General features: G+C 45.7%; 1 protein-coding gene across 1 annotated transcript in view; it reads right to left on the bottom strand.

The window, feature by feature from the left end:
• PITPNA (phosphatidylinositol transfer protein alpha) overlaps positions 1 to 20,249 on the bottom strand; it is a 35,506-nt gene continuing 15,257 nt past the window's right edge. The window contains exons 5-12 of the mRNA XM_045836827.1: positions 17,949 to 17,956; positions 16,809 to 16,883; positions 14,886 to 14,969; positions 12,764 to 12,841; positions 12,498 to 12,608; positions 11,614 to 11,736; positions 1,384 to 1,452; positions 1 to 326 (exon numbers count right to left, since the gene is read on the bottom strand). Coding sequence (XP_045692783.1) covers positions 1,408 to 1,452; positions 11,614 to 11,736; positions 12,498 to 12,608; positions 12,764 to 12,841; positions 14,886 to 14,969; positions 16,809 to 16,883; positions 17,949 to 17,956 — 524 coding nt within the window. The 3' untranslated portion in view covers positions 1 to 326; positions 1,384 to 1,407. The remainder of the gene's footprint in view (positions 327 to 1,383; positions 1,453 to 11,613; positions 11,737 to 12,497; positions 12,609 to 12,763; positions 12,842 to 14,885; positions 14,970 to 16,808; positions 16,884 to 17,948; positions 17,957 to 20,249) is intronic.

Raw genomic sequence — 20,249 nt, 5'->3', positions numbered from 1 at the left:
TTTTGAAAGACTAAAAATGTCACTTGAAAATAAAGGGGGGGGGGGCACACAGAAATGGGTTGAGAACACAATGGCTGGAGAGGGAGGAGCTGTAAATACAGCAGCCTACATGCCACATATCTCAGAGGAGCAGGCTCCTGCACACACGGGCTTCATAATACCAGAGGGTCTATTTGTTCACAATATTAAAGGGCATCTAGAATTGGCTACAGTAGGGGATTGAAAGTTGCCTGAAGAATGGGCACAGAAAGGCTGCATCCGAAGATGGCCTGTCACTCAGGAGGGTGGAGCTGCTGGGCCTTCCTGTTGACCACTGTCTTGCAAAACTGGAAGAGAAATACAATTGTTAAGGAAGCAACAGCAACAGAGAAAAACAGAAACTGTAAATCAGTAATGGGGAATTTCAAAAGGAAGAAGGATGCCAGTTGGTGTCCTCAGGGTTAGGGGGAGGGACCAAAGTTAAGGGTCGAGCAGCTCCTGAGAAACTGGCATTGCAACAATCCACTTAGTCCTCCCCGTTTATCTCCCAGAAGTTCTCCTCAAGCACTCGGGGCAGGCAGAAGAAACAGAGGTTTGCATCACTGCTGGTGAGACCCCAGGCCTCTTGAGCTCCTTGGTGTGAGGGGACAGCCAGTTTTTATCTGATACAATAATCTCTCAGAGCTGATGAGGAGCAAGGCCAGGTTTTTCATTCCATGAAAAAATGCACTCTGACCTGCTGGAAAAACAGCAGGTCTGGACATGTGTGGGGCACTGAGAGCAATTAGAAGGGAATTAGGGAGGAGTGATAATATGAACAAGGAACATCCCATCCTGGTCCTATGACCACGGGAGAAATGCCTGCCAAGCTCCTGAGAGATGTTGCCTCTGATGCGGACAGCTACTTAGTATGGGATCAGGGATACAAAAAGGAAGGAAATGAAGCACCAGGCATAACAATAAATGCCAACAGACTTTCCAGGTGACACTATCAGTTAGGAGATAGGAACTGGCTCTGGCACGGGGTGGGGAGGGTATAGAGTGTCCTAGAATGCCATCCTTGACTTCAAACGGCTCAAGTTAGGAGAGGAGGAGTACTTAGTTGCAAATAAGCTTCAATTCGGCATCCGCCATGCCCCCTGTCTCACCACCTTGTCTATGTATGTCTCTGTCTGGGTAGTTCTTTGTAAAATTACATGTGTCTGAAATGTTCTAACAGTCGTAATGTCTTTCAATGGAAGCCCAAGAGCATGACAAGCCTGTTTAGAATGGCAGTCATTATTACTAGGAAGCAGGCTGAGAAATGAAGCCGATTTTCTGACTCCATAGTGAGCTGCTGAGGCTTTGAGGGCCCAAACTGATTTTAGCACCTATGACACACACACAGGGAAACTGGGTACATACAGTGCAGAAGGGGGAGGGGTGGCTTTAGTCATCTGCTGTCATTCCTTTCACTGGGTCCTTTTGTCTCATCTGAAACAGAAAAAGCAGAAAAAATGGAAGCTCTTGCTGTTGATGGAACTCCACCACAGATGCATCATGCCTTCACAGTCTTGCCAATACACAGGGTGGAGCACTTTGTGTGCCCAAAGTCAAGCAGAAGTATAGAATTCTGCGTCCCTACAGCCAAAGCCATACCATTCACAGCTGTCACTGGTCCCACCATCCATGATTCCTGTTTCTCTCCGCTGCAGCCCAGTGTTGGGGTTTTGTTCTTAAGTTCCTGTCTTTCCCTCAATCATTCAGCAGATATTTATGAAGCATCGCTTTTGTGCTAGGCACTGCTCCAGGCCTGAGGATTCAGCAGTGGACCAAAATGGACCAAGTGGTACTACAAGGGAAGTGCTATATTATAAGCTGACTACAGAAGGCTTCTCTGGTAAGGAAGTGAGTGGGAAAGTCCTCTGGCTCCCTGGAGACAGGAGGACAAGACACAGTGTTCAGGCAGAGGAAAGAGCAATTCTCTCTCCTGAGCTATGCTTCAAGGCTTCACCCAGTAAGTCAGGTGGGTACAGTGTGGTACCCACAGTTTAGCACAAGAACACGAGTGGAAAAGAGGGGGCAGATCGCTTAAAAGTAGTGTGAGGCTGCTGGAAAGCAGATGGGGTCTTCTCTGGAAGCACTGAGCGGTCCTGGTCACTGGCACCTCCCAAGAAGTGGACACAAGTTCTTATTGGGCATACTGTGGTTGTGATCTTTGTCAGATCCTTTCTGACTTGACAGTTCTATTTGCAGAATGTCCATAACATGTATTTTAACTTCCCATTAGATATACACAGAGTCCGGCAGAAGTAACGCCTGCTTGAGTGTGGTTGGTAGGCTACGTGAATGTCTCACGTGAGATGGACAGCAATTTGAACATTTCACCTAAAATGTCATATGGTGTGCTTGAGTGTGATATTGTTACTTTAAAGAATTACGTGCTTATGATTTTGTAATAAAAAAGGGGCATTATTTGTGCCAGACCCTGTATATTTTTTATCCTTACCCAAGGACATGCTCACTGATTTTAGAGAGACAGAAAGGGAAAGAGAGAGAAAGAAACATCGATGGGTTGCCTTTTGTATGTGCCCTGACCAGGGACCAAACCCACAACCCAGGCATGTGCCCTGACCAGGGAGTCAAACGTGACCTTTCTGTTTGTAGGATGATGCCCAACCCACTGAGCCACAACCAGCCAGGGCCCATTAGGTATTTCTTTACTATCTATGAGTTTTCTGCTCAATTTTCATTCTTTATTCATTCAACAAATTTTGAGAGCATATAAGAGCATGACCTCTGGAAAAAACTGCCTGAATTATATTCTGGCTTCATCACTAATTGTGTGAACTTAAGCGCATTACTGGACTATTCTCTAAACCTCAATTTCTGTAATAACATGGGGTTGTGGTGAAGACTAAATAAAGATACTCATGTGGAGTAGCTGGCACAGCAGAGGGCTTGGCGTGGAACATGCACTCAGTACATGTTATCTATGTTGTTACTTCTTTGTTCCTGGAGCGTGCGCGCATGTACACAAGCTCTGAAGAATCTGGACTTAAGCTACAGCCCTCCTCAGAGTTACTGCTCACTAAAACTTCCATACGGGCATGTTTTGTGGAGATTCTCTCTTAGTAGTGACAGCTCTCCACAGGGAAACAGTCTGAAAATCCACTTCCTGCCACTTTCCAAACCCATGTTTTGTGTTCGCACACACACCTGGGAGTCCAAGTGGAACATGGGCATGGTAAAAAAATTCTCCTGGTCCTCCCCATTGTAGGCCAGAGTTTCCTCAAACGTGGTCAAAATAACTGCCTGGGTACCAGCTGTAGATTCTTGGGTTGCAGACCTGATGAACCAGAACCCATGGGAGATGGACCATTAGTGAGTCATAAAATGACTGACTTTCCCTAGCTTCCAGCAAAGGTCCTCTGCTCCCAACAGGCAAGTCTATTTTCAGACACTTACTAGCCCCAAACCTCTGAGTAGACTCTTAGTTCCCCCTGGACAGCCTGTCCCCTGTAGATTTTGCTCAAAACGCACTTTCCTGAATGACATCTTTAAATTGTTATTGCTCCTGTAACTTTAGTTGTCCACATTAATTAATACCTGTTATTACAATGTATTACTTCCTAAGGGTTCAACAGATTCAAGAGTTTCCAACATGGAAGAAACCTGTTAAGGATAAGGGCACTGTCCTAGTTTTAAAAACAAAAACCCTGTGGTGTCAGGTTGGAATTAAAGTTATTTTGCATGAACACAATATGTAAGGTAAATATAGAAATGCACATAAATGTAAAAGTTCCCTAGCTCTGTCCTATGAGAAGGCCTGGGACAGCAGCTCCCTAACAGTAAGGAGCACACCCAGCAGCCAAACACGCCCTCCACTGAAAGAAGCCAGGGCTCCCGGGAGATGTGGCCGATTACTGGGCTGAGTCACGGGAAGAACAAGACTGGCCTAGGACACCCTGTTGTGCTTCAGGTGAACAAAGGTAACCTTGCCAGTAGCTAGATAGACAGAATACAAAGAAAAGAACACCGAATCTGTGATATTCTGGCCTAAAATACATAAACTGGATCTAATCATGCAGAATCACTGGACATAACCCAAATTGAGAGACATTTTTCAAAGTGCCTAGCTTATAACCATAAAAAAATGTGAAGGTCATGGAAGTCTAGGAAGAAGTGAGGAATATCACCAGATGGAAAGAAACTAGAAGGCTGCAGTGTGTGACCCTGGGGTTGCACCCTTTGCTTTAAAGGAATGGGGTCTCTTGACCTGACCAGTGTGGCTCGGTTGGGCGTCATCCCGCAGGGCCAAGGATCACCAGTTCACCTCCCAGTCAGGGCACATGCCTGGGTTGCAGATTCGATCCCCAAATGGGGCACATACGAGAGGGAAACCATCGATATTTCTCTCCCTCTCTTTCTCCCTCCCTTTCCCTCTGTCTAAAAATAAAAAAAATAAAATCTTAAATAAAAAAAGAGAAAGGAATAGAGCTTCTGGGTAAAGGGGTGTTGTATTCTTCTTGCCATTTTCTATAAGTTTGACATTCTTTAAAATATTTTTAAAAGACAAAAACATTCTTATTAAATGTCAGCTCACTATTGACCATTCACATACATTTCTAATAATCAGACAAATAATTTAGTATCATGAGAGCAAAGCTCCTTGGGCCTCAGCCAGACCCTTGTATACCCTGAGAGTTCACTGCGAATGTAAAGCAAGGTCCTGTTTGCCTACTGCTTGAAAAAAGATGCAACTTCCTGCCCTAGCTGGTGTGGCTCAGTGGACCGAGCGCCAGCCTGTGAACCAGGGGAGCGCTGGTTCTAATCCTAGTCAGGGAATGTGCCTGGGTTGTGGGCCAGGTCCTGGGTGGGGGGTGCTTGAGAGGCAGCCACACATTGTTGTTTGTCTCCCTCTCTTCCCCTCTCAAAAAATAAATAAAATCTAAAAAAAAAAAGATGCAACTTCCTATCAGGGAACCTCATAGCATTCCCTACTCTCAGAGACAAGGTTGTCCCTCAGGGCACCACTGAAATGAAAATGCATTATTTCATTCTTATAATGAAAGGCTCTGAGAATGCATATTTCCTGTTTCCTGGGGCCTAAGTGACCCACAAGATTTTATCTGAAGTCTGCAGTGTTCCTTGGATCAAGCCACTGCAGGCTATGTATGTATGTGTGTGTGTGTGTGTGTGTGTATATATATATATATACACACACACATAATTGAGGAACATGAAAACAGAAACTCCTAGTTTGTTTGTTTTTTTTCACAGTAGTTTCTTCTAGGAATACAGCCAGGGGTTGGAGGAAAGGGACTTTCATTTATCTATTTAATTTATTTATATGACTTGTATTTTTTATTATTTTCTATATCTTTTGAAAATTGTTTTTACCATAAAGTATGAAACACTCTTGCCGTGGCTGCATAGCTCAGTTGACTAGAGCATTGTCCCAATACACCAAGGTTGAGGGTTTGATACCCAGTCAGGGCACACACAAGAATTGACCAAGAAATGCCTAAGTAAGTGGAACAACAAATTGATGTCTCTCTCTTGTCTCTCCCCACTTCCTCTCTCTCTCAAATCTACAAATTAAAGGAACACTTCTTTGACTTAAAGACTTGAGTAAATACAACCATGTCAATATCCTGGCTATGACACTGTGCTGTCATTCTGCGAGGCACTGCCATTGGAAGAAAGACTCGAAAAGTAACCGCAAACCATGAGCGCTCCTGGAGGAACACAGATACAGGCACAGGAGGGCTTGTTTTTAGAGCCTCTTTAGAGCCTCTATAAATAGGTTCAGCCCTTTGGGAAGGCAATTTGGCAATACATAACAAGAGTCCTAAATTCTCTAATTCCATTTATGGATTCCAAGGAAATAATCCTAATTACCAAAAAACCGGAGCACATGAAAAATTTTCCTCACAGCATTATTTATGACAGCGAGAACCTGGAAACACACAGGAAAACTCCACATCGGGCAATGACGGCAGAGCAGCACGCACGTTGCCGTCGGGAAGATCTCCGTGGAGAAGTTTTTTTCAGTGGGAAAACGCTGTTATAATGTTCAGAGTAAAAGGCAAAATATCCACCTGGCACGTGTAGTACAATCATAACTAAATGAAAGTGTGTAGAAAAACTTGAAGTGCAGGCAAATGTTTCTAGTGGTTGTTTTAAATGGTGAGAATACAGTGATCTTTTTCTTTTTACTTTTCACTATTTTCCCCAAAATGTTTAATGTTTTTATATTACCTTAATATTGAAAAATGAAACTGCATTTAAAAAGAAAATAAAATCACTCCCATATTTCAAGATGTTGCCCCACGTTCTGGGGGCCATCGCCAGGCAGGTCAGAGGTGATTGAGACTCCACAGGACAGCCTCGTCCTCCACACGCAGGGGTCCCTTTGCCTCAAGAGACCGAGTTCCTTCCTCTGCAGACATGATGGGAATCTCAGGTTCTAAGCTCCCATGGCCCAGCAGGTGAGCTAGGCACCAAGCAGTTTCTCTTTATCAGCCTAACTCTCAGAACTTATACATGATGGGGCAAAAGTACGTTTACAGTTGTTCGTATGGACAATAATAAAGTAATTAATAAATATAATAAACTCTGTGTTTCATGTACTCACACTGTGAACCTACTTCTGCCCCACCCTGTATTTACCATGACCCCAAACTGGAAGCTGCACATAGTGTTCTGCCAGGCACTTCACTGCACAGGTAACCAGCCCAGAGTTTAAGGCTTAAAATCTGAAACTGATGGTGATCCCTCAGTCAGAAAGCCCCAGGATGAAGCCAGGGCCCTCTGCAGTGAGATTCAGGTGGCGAGAAAGGGACAGGCACGTTTCCGTGCGAGCACATGAACAGGGAGACCGGCCTCAGGGAGGCTCGGAGACAGCACCCAAGGCAGGCCAGCTGGGCCAGCGTGCCCTATAGCCTCTCAGCTCCATCAGGAAGTACCAGGTCCAGAAGGGAAGGATTATGGCAGGATCGGAAGACTCATGGAGCCAACAGGAACTTAGAGAGGAAGACCACAGGGAAGGCTGGGGAAGGAAATGCCGTGGAATCTTAATCATGTGCTCTAACACACAGCATCTCCGTTGTTCTTCAGCCGAGTGTTCTAGATAGTTCAGTAAGAAGGGAAACAAATCTTCTTACAAATTTTAAAATGGATTCCCTTCTCCCAGGCTCGTTATCTCCAGAATTAATGGCCAAAGGCCCAGGAGGCAGTTGGTTCAGTGAACTGAAAGGTAGCCCTCACTTCTCTGAGTTTCAGTTTTTCTATCTATGAAATGAAAATAATAGCTATGGCCCAGGTTGCCATGGAGATTTGATGACATAATATGTGCAAAACTCTTACCACACACAATAGGCACATGGTAAGACCTCAATAAACAGACATTAGCTTCTAGTAATAATAAAAATACTTTTAGTTTTAGAAGCTAATGAGTTCCCCATCATAGGAGGTGACCGAGCACAAGCTGGTGGGAAAGCTACACAGAGGACTCAAGCACCGGACATATTATTGGACTAAATGACTTTTTAGGTACCTTCTTCTACTTTTATGAGTCTCTTAAGAAAGCAAGAGCAAGTGAGAGGGAGAAAAACAGGAGACAGGCAGGGAGGGAGAGAGGGAAAGTGAAGGAGGGTGAAGGAGAGAAAGGGAGAAAGTGGCAGGAGGGTGGAAGAGAGAGAGGCAGTTTCCTGACATTTTTCTTTTCAGGGTAAAGGACTAATCTCTTGATCCCTTGTTTCTCAAAGCCTTGAGCCTCATCCAAGAATGGTGGGTCCGCCTCCAACAGGGACCAGAGTTGTAGCAGCGGTGACTGTGGCCGTATGGCAACCCCTCATAACTCAGAAAAAAACCTACTTGCACTAGACTACTGTGCAGTGATTTAAAGAATAACAGTTAAAATTCCTACTGCAAACTTGCAGTGAATCCTGGGAGACTGAATACATGCATTGCTATTCCTCCCCCAAACCTTACTAACATGACAGTGAAAAAATTTAAAAAAAGATGTAAAGTCATGAAACCAATAAGAACAGAGGAGACAAAGGCAACTAAGAGATGATAGTAACATTCTGGAAGATGAAAATAGGACGGATGAGTAGCGAGCGACTAGTTTTCAGAGCAGCCTGAGCTGACACTTAAGTGCCTGTGGGGGCAGCCAAGAGGGAGCCAATGCACGTGGGCCGCAGGTTCTCCCAAGTCTCGGGAGCTGGAAGCACCAGGACCTCTAAAGGTGGGAGCAAAGGTGGAGTTGAGAATAGGTGACTTGTTTAAAAAAAGAAAAAAGAAACGGGTGACTTGTTTGAAAGTCCAAATAAAGAACAGGGCAGCCCTGGCAGGCCCTCCCACCCTTCTCACAGCCCGCAACATCGCCCCCTGCTGCCGCAGCAAAGCAGGCTCGCTAGGAAGGGGCTGAGGGAAGGGGGAACGCCAGACCCCAGGCTCAACGAGGGGCGAAGGGGACAGGATGCAGAACGTGAGAGGGTTAAGTTAGAGCCGCCCATAGCAGGTGAGCCTGCCTGGACCCTTCTCCAGCTCCGTTCCCAGAATGCTGGCTGCCTGTCCATCCCCCCAAGCAGGACACTGGGGAGTCCTCTCTAGATAAAATGACCAGCCCAATAAAAACAGACTCAGGACTCTGAAGCAGGGACACCAATGAAACCACCTGACTACTCTGTAATGAAGCCCACCCATTGATTCACAGAGCTTACACTTAGCTTTCTAGAGTTTCATTCTTTTTTTTTTTTAAACAAGAAGCTTGTCTAAAGATTTTATTTATTTATTTTTAGAGAGAGGGAAAGGGTGAGAGGAGAGGGAGGGAGACATCAATGTGTGGCTGTCTCCCGCACGCCCCCCACCGGGGACCTGCCAGCAACCTGGGCATGTGCCCTGACTGGGAATCAAGCCTATGACCCTTTGCATTCGCAGGCCAGCACTCTAGCCACTGAGTCCCACCAGCCAGGGCTACAGTTTTATTCTTAAATGTGGCCAAGGACCACCAGTCATTTCAGGAAAGCCCCTAATGCAAAGCACAGAGTCCAACAAGAAAAAGGAGCTCAGAGGAAACAAGGACTGTTTATTCACTGGAGCAGAGACACCGCAAACCCCAAACACAAAAACAAAAAACTGCATCTTCAGAAAAGGAAGATAATGCATGTAGGAAAAAAGAAAAAGTACTTTAGAAACTTAGAAGGATAATTCCTGAGGTCCATCTTCTAATAAAAATTCCAAAAAGAGAACAAAGAGAGGGGAAAGAGTTGTGAAATAAATAATACAAAGACATTTTCCAGAACTGAAGAGATCTTTAGATCATCAAAGTGTTCACCAAGTGGGAACAAAATGAATGAGAGAGGACCACGCCAACTGTATTGCTATACGACACACGTCACACACTGAAGAAATCAAACTATGTGTATGGAGACTGGAAAACAAAACTTAGGGAGACAGACACATAAAACTAGGCTAATAGAAAGAAGGGAGGCAATTACTAACTTCTTTCTTTTTTTAATATATACTTTCTTACAAAATTGATTTCAGGGAGAGAGAAAGGGAGAGAGCTAGTAAGACAGACAGAAACATCAGTTTGTTGTTTATGTATTCATAAACAACATGTATTCAACTTATTTATGTATTCATTGGTTGATTCTTGTATGTGCCCTGACCAGGAACTGAACCTGTAGCCTTGGTGTATCAGGACAACGCTCTAACCAAATGAGCTACCTGGCCAAGGCAATTACTCACTTTTTAAAACAAACGAACAGCCCTGGCTGGTGTAGTTCAGTGGACTGAGTGCCAGCCTGTAAAGTAAAAGGTTGCTGGTTTGATTCCCAGGAAGGGTACATGCCTGGGTTGCAGGCCAGGTCACTAGTTGGGGGCATTCAAGAGGCAACCAATAGATGTATCTCTCACACAACAATGTTTCTCTCCCTCTCTTCACTCTCTAAAAATAAACAAAATCTTAAGAAAAAAAACAAATAAATACACACACACACTAGAGAAAGAAAAATTAGAGCAGACTAAAGTGCTCAGTTGGGGAAAAGAATGACAGAGCTGCAGTAACGTAAACACTGTAACACGGATGAACCCCAGGCTGTGACACTGGAGGATGGAGAGGGAGAGTGGGAGGTGGAGAAAAAGAGCTAAATCTTCCCTAGAAAGAAATTGACAGCTAATAACAAAAGTTGAGAATGAGAAATTAAGAATTAAGAGCACAGGCATCTTATTTGGAAGTATAAAGATAATTAACAAAAAAGCACCCAACCATAAGAATTAGGCTGCATCTGTTAGACAGTCAGGGGCTGGAGCTCCAGGCTAAACCCCCAAAGCCTCTGTGATCCTCCATTTAGTAACTTCTTTTTGTCGAGGCCAGGGTGACCAAAAGACTCAGGCCTCTCTCATATGGTCTGAATGGCCAGAGCCCTGGATGTTACATTCCCCTACATGCTGAAGATCCTTAATAGAACAATCAGAAAATGTGCCCCAAACCCTGCCACTCCCTGCCAAATGTAGCTGAATGAGTAACCAAAACATCTGCCTTCAACAGGAACTAACTCAGCATACCATTTAGCCAGTGACTCAGCCCAGGAAGTGTCGTCCTGGACTGCAAACCACTCCCCTGGGGGCTGCCGAGGAAGGCAGGGCTGCTGCACCCCACAGCATGGGACCCCTCAGCTCCCTGGCCAGGAGCTCCCGAGGCCCTGCTAGAGAGCCGGGCAAGGCCATGCAAAGCAATGTCTGCCAGACACCCAGGCTCCATGCCAACCCACCCAAAGCAAGAAGGGAGAAATGGCAGATCTTATGAAACAAAGCTTCCTCCCTTATTCTTAGCCTCAAGAAAGCAGGAGGGCCCCAATGGCATTTAGAGGGAGAAGAGGCCTAATGATTAAGAGCTATGGCTCTTACCCTGACCTTATCACCAGCAGGCTACGTGACCCCGGGCACATGTTGACCTCTCAGAGCCTCCACCTCCTCATCGGAGTGTGGGGATCACAGTGGTACCCACTCAGGCGTGTGGTGAGGCTCACAGATGGTGTGTGTAAAAGCCCTCAGAACAGTGCCTCGGGCACAGGCAGTATGTGAGTGTTATTTATGACAATCTCTTCAGAGTGAATCTCACAGGGAGCATCTCCAAACAAGGCAGGGGGAGTGTTAGGTCTTCCGACTCCCGTGAGGCACAGAGCCCTTCTTCTGGGAGTCATGCCAACCACCGCCCCCCCGCCCCGCGCCCCGAAGTAAAGGCTTCAAATTCTAAAAACAGCTCAAAACCACCTTACTTGTGTGTGTGCTGTTGTGTCCTCTGTGGGTCACACATGTGGTGTTCACGGTCAGCCCAGCCTGCCTGCTCCCAGGGCCACCTTCTTCTCTGTAGCCAGCACGACCCCCACCCGCGGCTCTGAACCACTGCAATGGCTGTATTACTCACCTGGCCCTCGGCACCCACTGCCATATTTGACTTCTGGAATACGGCAAATTAAAGAGCATGGGCTGCTTTCTTCCTTATAGTTCCCAGATTGCCTGGCATTAGACCTTACCCACAGGAGACAAGGACATGTTCCTAGATCCACAGAACAGTGAACTGTGCCAGCGCAACCGTCTCTTGCACGTCCCCAGAGTCTTCTCTGGGCATCCACTTACCTCATCCAGCTGTCTCTTCGTCTCTTCTTCCATCCTTCGAATATCATCCATAGTCAGGTCAACCCACTTATCGAGCCAACAGAACAGCTGCCTGTGGAAGTTTGTAAACAGACGCTTCTCTTGCTAGAAAAACAAGGGAACGTAGTTGGAACCCAGAAGATGAAGGCCACCGTTGTGGCTCCCCCACCCCCATGATCCCACCCCCAATACCCACACTTCAGTGGGGAGGCTGGGGAGGAGTGATGCCTGGCTGGCTCATCTGGATCAGGCTTCCAGTCTCGTAGGTCAGTGACTTTTGCCTTCACGTGTCTAACAGGCGTGGCTTCAAGTAGGAGAGAGCCCCCAGGAGAAAACGGGTGTCTACCTCACAGGTAGACCCTGAGCCCAAAACGCTACCGAGACAGGCAACCCATGAGCTCACAGCTAAGCCAAAGCCCAAAAACAACTGTGCCAAGTTTCCTCCTTGGCCAGCAGCTATGAAATATAGTCCAGGAGCACATCTGAAGAAAGGCTATAAAAACTCATGTTTGCCTAGTTCAGTAACGCAGGGCACTGGAGGATTTGGCTCGCAGTACCTCTTGCCTTTTGGCTTCAAGAAAAGAGAAAGACTGAGTTCTATTTGTGTTTCATCATAGGAAGCCTCTTCCTGTTTCCTTTTTTTCTTCACTTCAGTTTCCTTCCCTGTCAGTGTGTCCTTGGATGGACAACATTAAACTAAAAGACAGTTAAGTACAAGGACAAGTGGGGGTCTGGGAAATCAGACTAAATATTTGAATGTCATCAAGTCTAGAAAGTAAGTCACATGACTTGTATGATCTTCTCTGGTTGGGCAAGACACCCTACCAACCCACAAACACTGGGAAGGCCTCACCCTGGCTACTTACCTTATGTATAAAGTTTTCCACTTTGTTCTGCAGGCCCCACCACTTGAACTTGACAGTAACCAGTTTGTATGCACACATGTACGGGCAGTCTTTCTGATTTACAAGTTCTTGCTGTATTAGAAACACACCCACAGGCAGACAGGTAACTAACAGGGCAGACCTCAGGCTCTCCCTTAGCCCAGCTCCAGCCATTCCCTTCCTCCATGCAAGGGAGGAGGCCCACCCACACCGTGCCCAGCCCCTGGTGGTTAGGAAGTGAACTGCACCTTCCAATTGGGGCCCAAGGGTCCTCGTCCTGTTTTGATAGATTTAAATTTTGCTGGGTCTTCCTCTGCTTTGTAATCCTGAAAGAAGTGGTAGAATTGGGAGTTGGGGAAGGAAGGGAGGAAGAAGGATGAAGGGAGAGAGAGAGGAATCAGATTTTCCATCAAAATACACATCATGCCAGTCTTCATGCTGCTGGAGCACAGAAAATATTATAAACAGGACATAGACCCGTTTACATTTGCCCGAGGCGTGTGCTGTGTGACTTTCTCTGCTAGGGTTTGTTTTCAATGTTACCATGTGCAAGTGTCACCCGACAGTCGGAGCAAGCAGGTACTGCCACCGTTTAAAACGGGGATTTTCAACCTGCAGTGAGCACCCAAATTGCCAGGGACAGTTTTGTCAAAACACCGATTTCTGGGCCACGTCACCAAGAACCCAATGAATAAGAGTATCTGCATATAAGAACAGCATAGATTTGTTTGTTTGTTTGTTTGTTTAAAGATTTTATTCATCCATTTTTAGAGAGGGAAGGGAGGGAGAAAGAGAGAGAGAGAGAAACATCAATGTGTGGTTGCTGGGGCCGTGGCCGTGGCCTTCGACACTTTGGTTCACAGCCTGAGCTCAATCCACTGAGCTACGCCAGCCAGGGCTTGACATGTTTGGGTTTTTCTTTAACCTCTGAAGGTGATTCTAAAATACATAGCCAGAGCTGAAAACAAGTGGCTGTCATTCCTGAAATCTAGCCTGATTTCTCTCTCACTTGTTTTTTTTTTAATTTAGAACTGGCTTGTTTTAATAAAATCATTATTGTATAGAACATAACAGAATGTTTGATGTGTTGCTATATGTATCCTCTTGCATATTATTGTCAGTATCACTTCACTGATTTCTAATGTAATCAATGCTGTGTGTTAATTAATCGTAACAAAAGTTTAATCTTCAGCCGTTCCTCTGCATTGACCATGGCCTCAGGAAAAGCAAACTCATTACAGCAACTACCTAACAAAAATAATGAGATCACACACAGTCATAAAGTATTCCCCAAAGCTGAGATTACTTGTGTGTGCTTTAAAAAAATAAATCTTCCCTACCTCTGCTTCTCTCCATGCACCTGAAACAACCGGAGTTGACAAAATACTCCGAGTCATACTCTTTGCTAGTATTCCTGTTTGAGAAATACCTGGGTATGTATATTCAGTCTGCGAAAATCCATCAAGCTGCACACTTACGATACACTCACTTTGCTCTATATATTATACTTCAATAGAAAGTTTTTTGAAAAATCCACTAATCTTTTGAGGGTAGGAGTGGGAATATCAGGTAAGGAAGCACAAGACGGTTTTCATATCTTTTTGGAAATGCACAAATTGAAGTATCTTAAGCGCATGGAGTGACTCCAGGAAAGAGGTACCATACCCCTGGGATGGGAAGGGCACACACTATTCCTACTAATGGGCAGAGAGCCAAATTCCTGGGCCCAGCTCCCAACAGGCCTGCCAAAGAGGAAGTCTTCATACTGAGTGAAGGAGAACTGCCCTTTCCCTTCCTGAACCTGCCTTCTGGGAGCACAGCAGTGTGCACGGCAGGCCTGGGCCCTGTGCTCTGCAACTGCATGGCCAGCAAAGTGCTGTCCTTTTCTAGCACCTTCTGCCGTGTTTGTTACTCTGGAAGCCACTACCAACTTCCTGAGGGCAGGGGACTTGTTTTTTCCTATGTCTGGACCAGCCTTCGCTGGAACACACAGAACAGAATACCGCAAACACAACAGGCAGACAACAAAGTTTCTTAGTTACGGAGTTCAAAAAATAAATTTGAGAACTAGTTTCAGGCTCAGTGTGATTTCAGCAGGGCAAATCACCCTTGGACTACCAATGGCACCAACAGTGTCCAGTGGTCATGTCCAGAGGCCAAACAGGACACTTACATCTGGGCCACTATTTTTCTGCTGGTATTCCCAGGTCAAGACAAGGGAATTATTAATACTGATTTACAAAATAAAACAAGTAATACCCAAGAGAGAACTTCCCTTTCAGCCAAGTTGGGTCTGGTTCCCTGGTTTCTATAACACTTAGAGGTCATTGCTGCATCTCAAGGCCACCCACATCTCTAAACAGTTCCTACCTTGCTAAGTACTTGGCTTCGATCTGCAATGTCTATATATATGACTTCCACGTGTTTCCATGCCTCGGGCTCCAGTTTATGCACCTGCAGGAACAAGGAGGACCACTGTGTAGTTTGTTTTTTTGAAGATTTTATTAATTTATTTTTAGAGGGGAAGGGAGGGAGAGAGGGACAGAAACATCAATGTGTGGTTGCCTCTCACGCATGCCCCACTGGGGACCTGGCCCACAATCCAGGCATGTGCCCTGACTGGGAATTGAATCAGGGAACCCCTGCTTTGCAGGCTGGCACCCAATCCTTTGAGCCACACCAGCCAGGGCCCACTCTGTAGTTTTTATCAGCTACAAACCACCACTTACCCGGAAGGGACACCTATAAACAGCTATCCCCATAACCTGAGATGTGAGATTTCTATTGGTAAAGAATTACATACAAAATTTTTCAAAGGAATGGGAGGATGAATTTTAAGTGGACACACACTTGGGAACTAATGCTCTGACTTTTTAGCCCAGGTACCACTTCAGCGGGCCAGAACACTCTCAGGGCTACCTACGGTTACCTACATAATTTCCACTTCCCTCTTTGTAAAGGCTATACACATTTGTGGAGATATTGCTTCCTTAGCCATATACTGTTTATTTTGATGCTTTTCAGAAATTAATTCAGACAGACCGTACATGTCCATGATATAAAATTGTGATACAATAAATTTACACAAGGATACAATAAAGACTCACTCTTTCTCTTTCTTGTCTCCCAGTCCCCTCTTGAGTTAAACTCCACTGGTACCAGATTCTATGCACTTACAAACATCCATACGCAAAGATTTTTCTTCTAATACAAATGGGAGCACATGTATACTTACCATTTTGCATACTGCTTTTTAAACAATGAACAATAGCCCTAGCTGGGGTGGTTCAGTGGACTGAGTGCTGTCCTGCAGACTGAAAAGTAGCCAGTTTGATTCCCAGTTGGGGCACATGCCTGGGTTGGGGGCCAGGTCCCCAGTTGGGAGCATCTAATTGATGTTTCTCTTCCTCTCCTTCTCCCTCCCTTACCTTCTCTCTGAAAGTAAACAAATAAATACTTAAAAATTTAAAAAATAAAATAAACACTGAACAATACATCTTGAAGATTTTTCCCTATCAGTTTTTTTCCCCTATTCTTTTTATTTTTACTTATTTTTAAATCTTCACTCAAGGATATCTTTATTGATTTTAGAGAGAGGGAAAGGGAAGGAGAAAGAGAAACATCAGTGTGAGAAAGAAACATCAATCAGTATGGGCCCTGACCAGGAATCGAACCCGAAACCTTTTGGTGCACAGGACAACACTCCAATCAACTGAGCCACTCGACGAAGGCCCTAATGGCTACACAATATACCACTATTTATTTTTTTAAGATTTTTTAATTTATTTATCTTTAGACATAGGGGAAGGGAGAGAAACATCAATGTGTAGTTGCCTCTCACACACCCCTCACTGGGGACCTGGCCCAAAACCCAGGCATGTGCCCTGACTGGGAATCGAATCACCAACCTTTCAGTTCACAGGCTGGCACCCAATCCACCAAGCCACGCCAGCCAGGGTGATAGGTGTATTTTGACTTTGAGGAGTTAGTGGCAAATTGTGTTCTCTAGAGGCTGTAATTCTGATGTTTTAAAAATACAGTTCGCCTGTGCCAGGAGTTGCATCTTAGATCAATCCCAGTACTACGAAAAGGCCTATATGGAGGCTTGGAGATCACATTTTGCAAGTTAGAAGCAGAGCAATCCCATGCTGGTAGGACAGGTCTGGGCAGAGACCAGGAAAAAGGGCAGCACAGCGAGGACCCCGCAGGGATGGAAAAGGTACGTAAGGGGCAGAGCCTCAACACCCTGCTGAGGCTTGGAAGCCCTTGGAGCTCTTGGGAAGTGCTACTTACATTCTCCTGGGTGCCGAGATCTGGTTTGTGCCAGGTTTCAATTTTAATCAGAAAGTCTTCTTTCATGTACTCATTCTGAAAGAGGGAAAAAAGTGTATTACAGTTGCCAGGCTCTAAGTTGGAGAGTAACCATTACTGGATCATGGGCAGTCAAGACTTCAGCCCCTGCCTTACAGTAACAGCTAACCTTACTGGGAGCTCACAACGGGCTAGGCATGCGGTATCTCACTCAACCCTTTACAAGGCGAGTAGCAGTGGCAGCCTCATTTTATGAAGAAAGTGAAGCTCAAAGGGGTGAGGTGACTTCTCTAAGGCCACAGAGATAACGATAGAGCTGGGCCTCAAAACTAGGTTTGTCTGACTTCCAAACCCATGACTCAGCCTCTCTGCCACACTACCTTATGCGCAGGTGCTAATGGTTACTTGGCAGTGTGAGAAGAACTCAGGAAGACCCTCTCACCAACCACGAATGTCCACCACTGCATCATTCCCTCCAGCCAGCCTTCTGGCTCTTGTTCTCATCTCAGCAAATTAGCTCTTCATGCTTATCACTATCTTTCTCCCTTAGTGCTTTTTTAAAACTGGAACTACGCAAAGGAGGAACACATTAGTCCATGAATTCCTTAGTAGGGATTAGGTTCCCAAGAACTGCCTACGTTGACCCGCAGGAACGAGGCACTGGAAGAGGATGCTGAAGGGTGGGAAGAAGGGGCAGTGAGATGGTCATGGAAGAGAAACCTCGCTGACTCCATGATGTTGCCAAGGGTCAGTGCTCACTGGGGTCAATAGATGCCCAGTGGGAAACTTGACTCAGGCCACTGACCTGAAGCTCTGCACAACCCTGGCGAGAGCAGGGGAGAGCCCCGGTCACTGCACACGTGGGACCCAGAGCTAGGATGTCATGGCCCTGGCCACTGCACCTGACAAAGCCACGTGCCAATGCAGCCTAAAGAGGCTACTTTGCCAATGAACAGGTTCCTCCCTGGGGCTGAAGGGATGAGCCTCAAAAGCTCCAAAAGTCACCCGAGAGAAAAAGAGGAACACCCAGGAACCTCCAATGTGGTTACATTTGTATTTCTTCCTTTCCTACAAATCATCTACAATTCCACCACCTCCACTCCCCACCCCAAAAATACTTACTGTAATAACTGCTCCAAGGAAGGGACATGGAAAGAAGAGAGAAAATGATTAACAAGGATGAATAAATACCTGCCCCTCAGCCCCAGAGATGACAGTGGCAAAGAGTTCTCCGTTCCCTGGGGCTTAGTCCCCCGTCACCCGCCAGCCCCCGGGAGTGTATTTGGCACCTCAGATGCACCACCCCTCGTGTTTCAGTCACACAAAGGTCCCAAAGGACCACATCTGGAGTTTAATTTAAAAAATGCCACTATCAGCTCCTTGGGATTCTTTCCAGCTGGACAAGGATAGGGGACCGGCTCTGATGGGGTGAAGTGCTGAGACCCACCACTTGGCCTCAGAACGTCTCCCAGTGTCACCTACTTCAGGGGCACGGAGCAGGGCGCTTCAGACCAGGCACTGTCGATCTGCCTTCCGCATCCCTCCTCTCGCTGTAACCAAACCTCTCACCCTCCATACTCCTGCTCATTGTAATGAGACCCCCTCGGAAAGCACAGTTTAATTATTTATCAGAGAAAATGACTGCGGCTCTAATGTCACTGCGGAGTGGACTAGCTCTTGTCCTGAAGACAGCCCGGATCTTTCTGTACCCTCTGACTTTGGAGTTACTTCAACTTCTGATGGGTGCCACACTGCCATGCTTGGCCATTCACGGCCCTAACAGTCAAACCCCAAAACTCCAAAGCTGCAGCTAAGGTTATCTCTGAGACTGAGATGAGGGAAAGTTGAAATATAAGGAGTAAAATCTACCTTGTATAGAAACAATCCAAGAGACTGTAAGTAACTTCCCCAAATCCAATGAGAGAAACTTGGAAGAAAGCATGGGACTAAGGTTATAACTAAAAGGCCTACTGAAAAAAGTGTTCTATCAGCTTGGAGAAAACTGTGTTAACGAAAAGGATGCAGTGAGTATCATATCCATCAAGGGCAAGTCCAGAGAGGCCGATCTGGCAGAAGTTCTCGGGGGCTGTCCTAGGAGGGGTAGCCCCGGGCTGCCGAACAGGGCATACCCAGCAGCCCCATCTGAGGATGGAGACAGCAGTGTTGGGCTGCCCTGGTTTGATGACACCCGCCCCCAAAGTTCTCCAGCTAACCACCTGATTCTGCACCCATGTTCTCCAAGCAACCTTCTCCTTCTAGTCTGGCCTCTGTGAGCGCAGAACGTGCTAATCAATGGACACAAGAGTATGACCACAAAAACAAGTGAACATTTTCACTGCACACTGGCATTCTGGTCATACTTTGGTTTTCTGTGTAAAGGAGTCCACAAGGAAAGAACACTCTAATCAGCAAACAGGAATATGTGGTTTCATTAGTAATTTTGGATTTTGATATAACTTAATATATTGGCATATGAAGTTTTTATGCCTTCATATGCCAATATATGCCATATGCTTCATATGCCAAAGACATGCCTTTGTCTTTTTCTTCCTTTTGTTAAATTTATTGATGAGAGAGAGAGAGAGAGAGAGAGAGATAGATAGATAGATAGATAGATATCAGTTTGTAGTTCCACTTATTTATGCACTCATTGATTGATTCTTTTATATGCCCTGACCAGGGACTGAACCCACAACCTTGGCATGTTGGGACCCTACCCAGTCAGGGCCTGTCTTAGTCTTTTCGAGACCCTGAGAAATAGATCCACTCAGTTCCGACAAATTAGGTTTCTGAATCAATGAGGAGGATGACCCTCTGTGGCCTTTAATGCCAACTTGGGTGACCAACCAACCTTCCCTAACCTCTCACTCCTGCTCCTCCAAACACCTCTGCATTCACAGCACTCCCTTCTCCTCAAACTGCAGTTCTGAGCACACTGGAAGAGTCGCAGGTAACTCTTTGAAGTTCCAAAACCAGGCTCTCAAAATAAGGTACTTTAAAGCCAGGGCCTAGCAAGACAATTCAGCCAAGGGTTAAGGCTAGAGGGAGGGACAGAAAGAGAAACGTTTTTCTGTTCCTCTTTTCATTCACAGACCAAACCCTGCCTCACCGCCTCCTCACATCCCAATGCATCAGCAAGGAGGAGGAGACAGAAATAAGGTAGGAGGACAGGAAGAGCTGATAATGAGCAGAGTATTCCAACTCCGTTTTCATTCCACTCAGAATAAGCTTAGAGCCTTCCAAAAAGCATGAGGAATTTATTCCATGCTCCTTTATCCATCCCGTCTCAAACTTTGATCTACTTGGACCAAGCCTAGATGTTTGAATTAATCATCTTTCTCCCATCAACCCCCAAAGGGAACTGGCAATTAGCTTTCTTTATTTTATTTTCAAAGAGCAAGCGTCTAACTGAACAGATCTGAG

Source organism: Phyllostomus hastatus, unplaced genomic scaffold (assembly GCF_019186645.2).
Source record: "Phyllostomus hastatus isolate PE091 unplaced genomic scaffold, TTU_PhHast_1.1 phas_contig_210, whole genome shotgun sequence".
Taxonomy (NCBI): Eukaryota; Metazoa; Chordata; class Mammalia; order Chiroptera; family Phyllostomidae; genus Phyllostomus; species Phyllostomus hastatus.
This window is presented reverse-complemented; position numbering and strand designations above follow the sequence as displayed.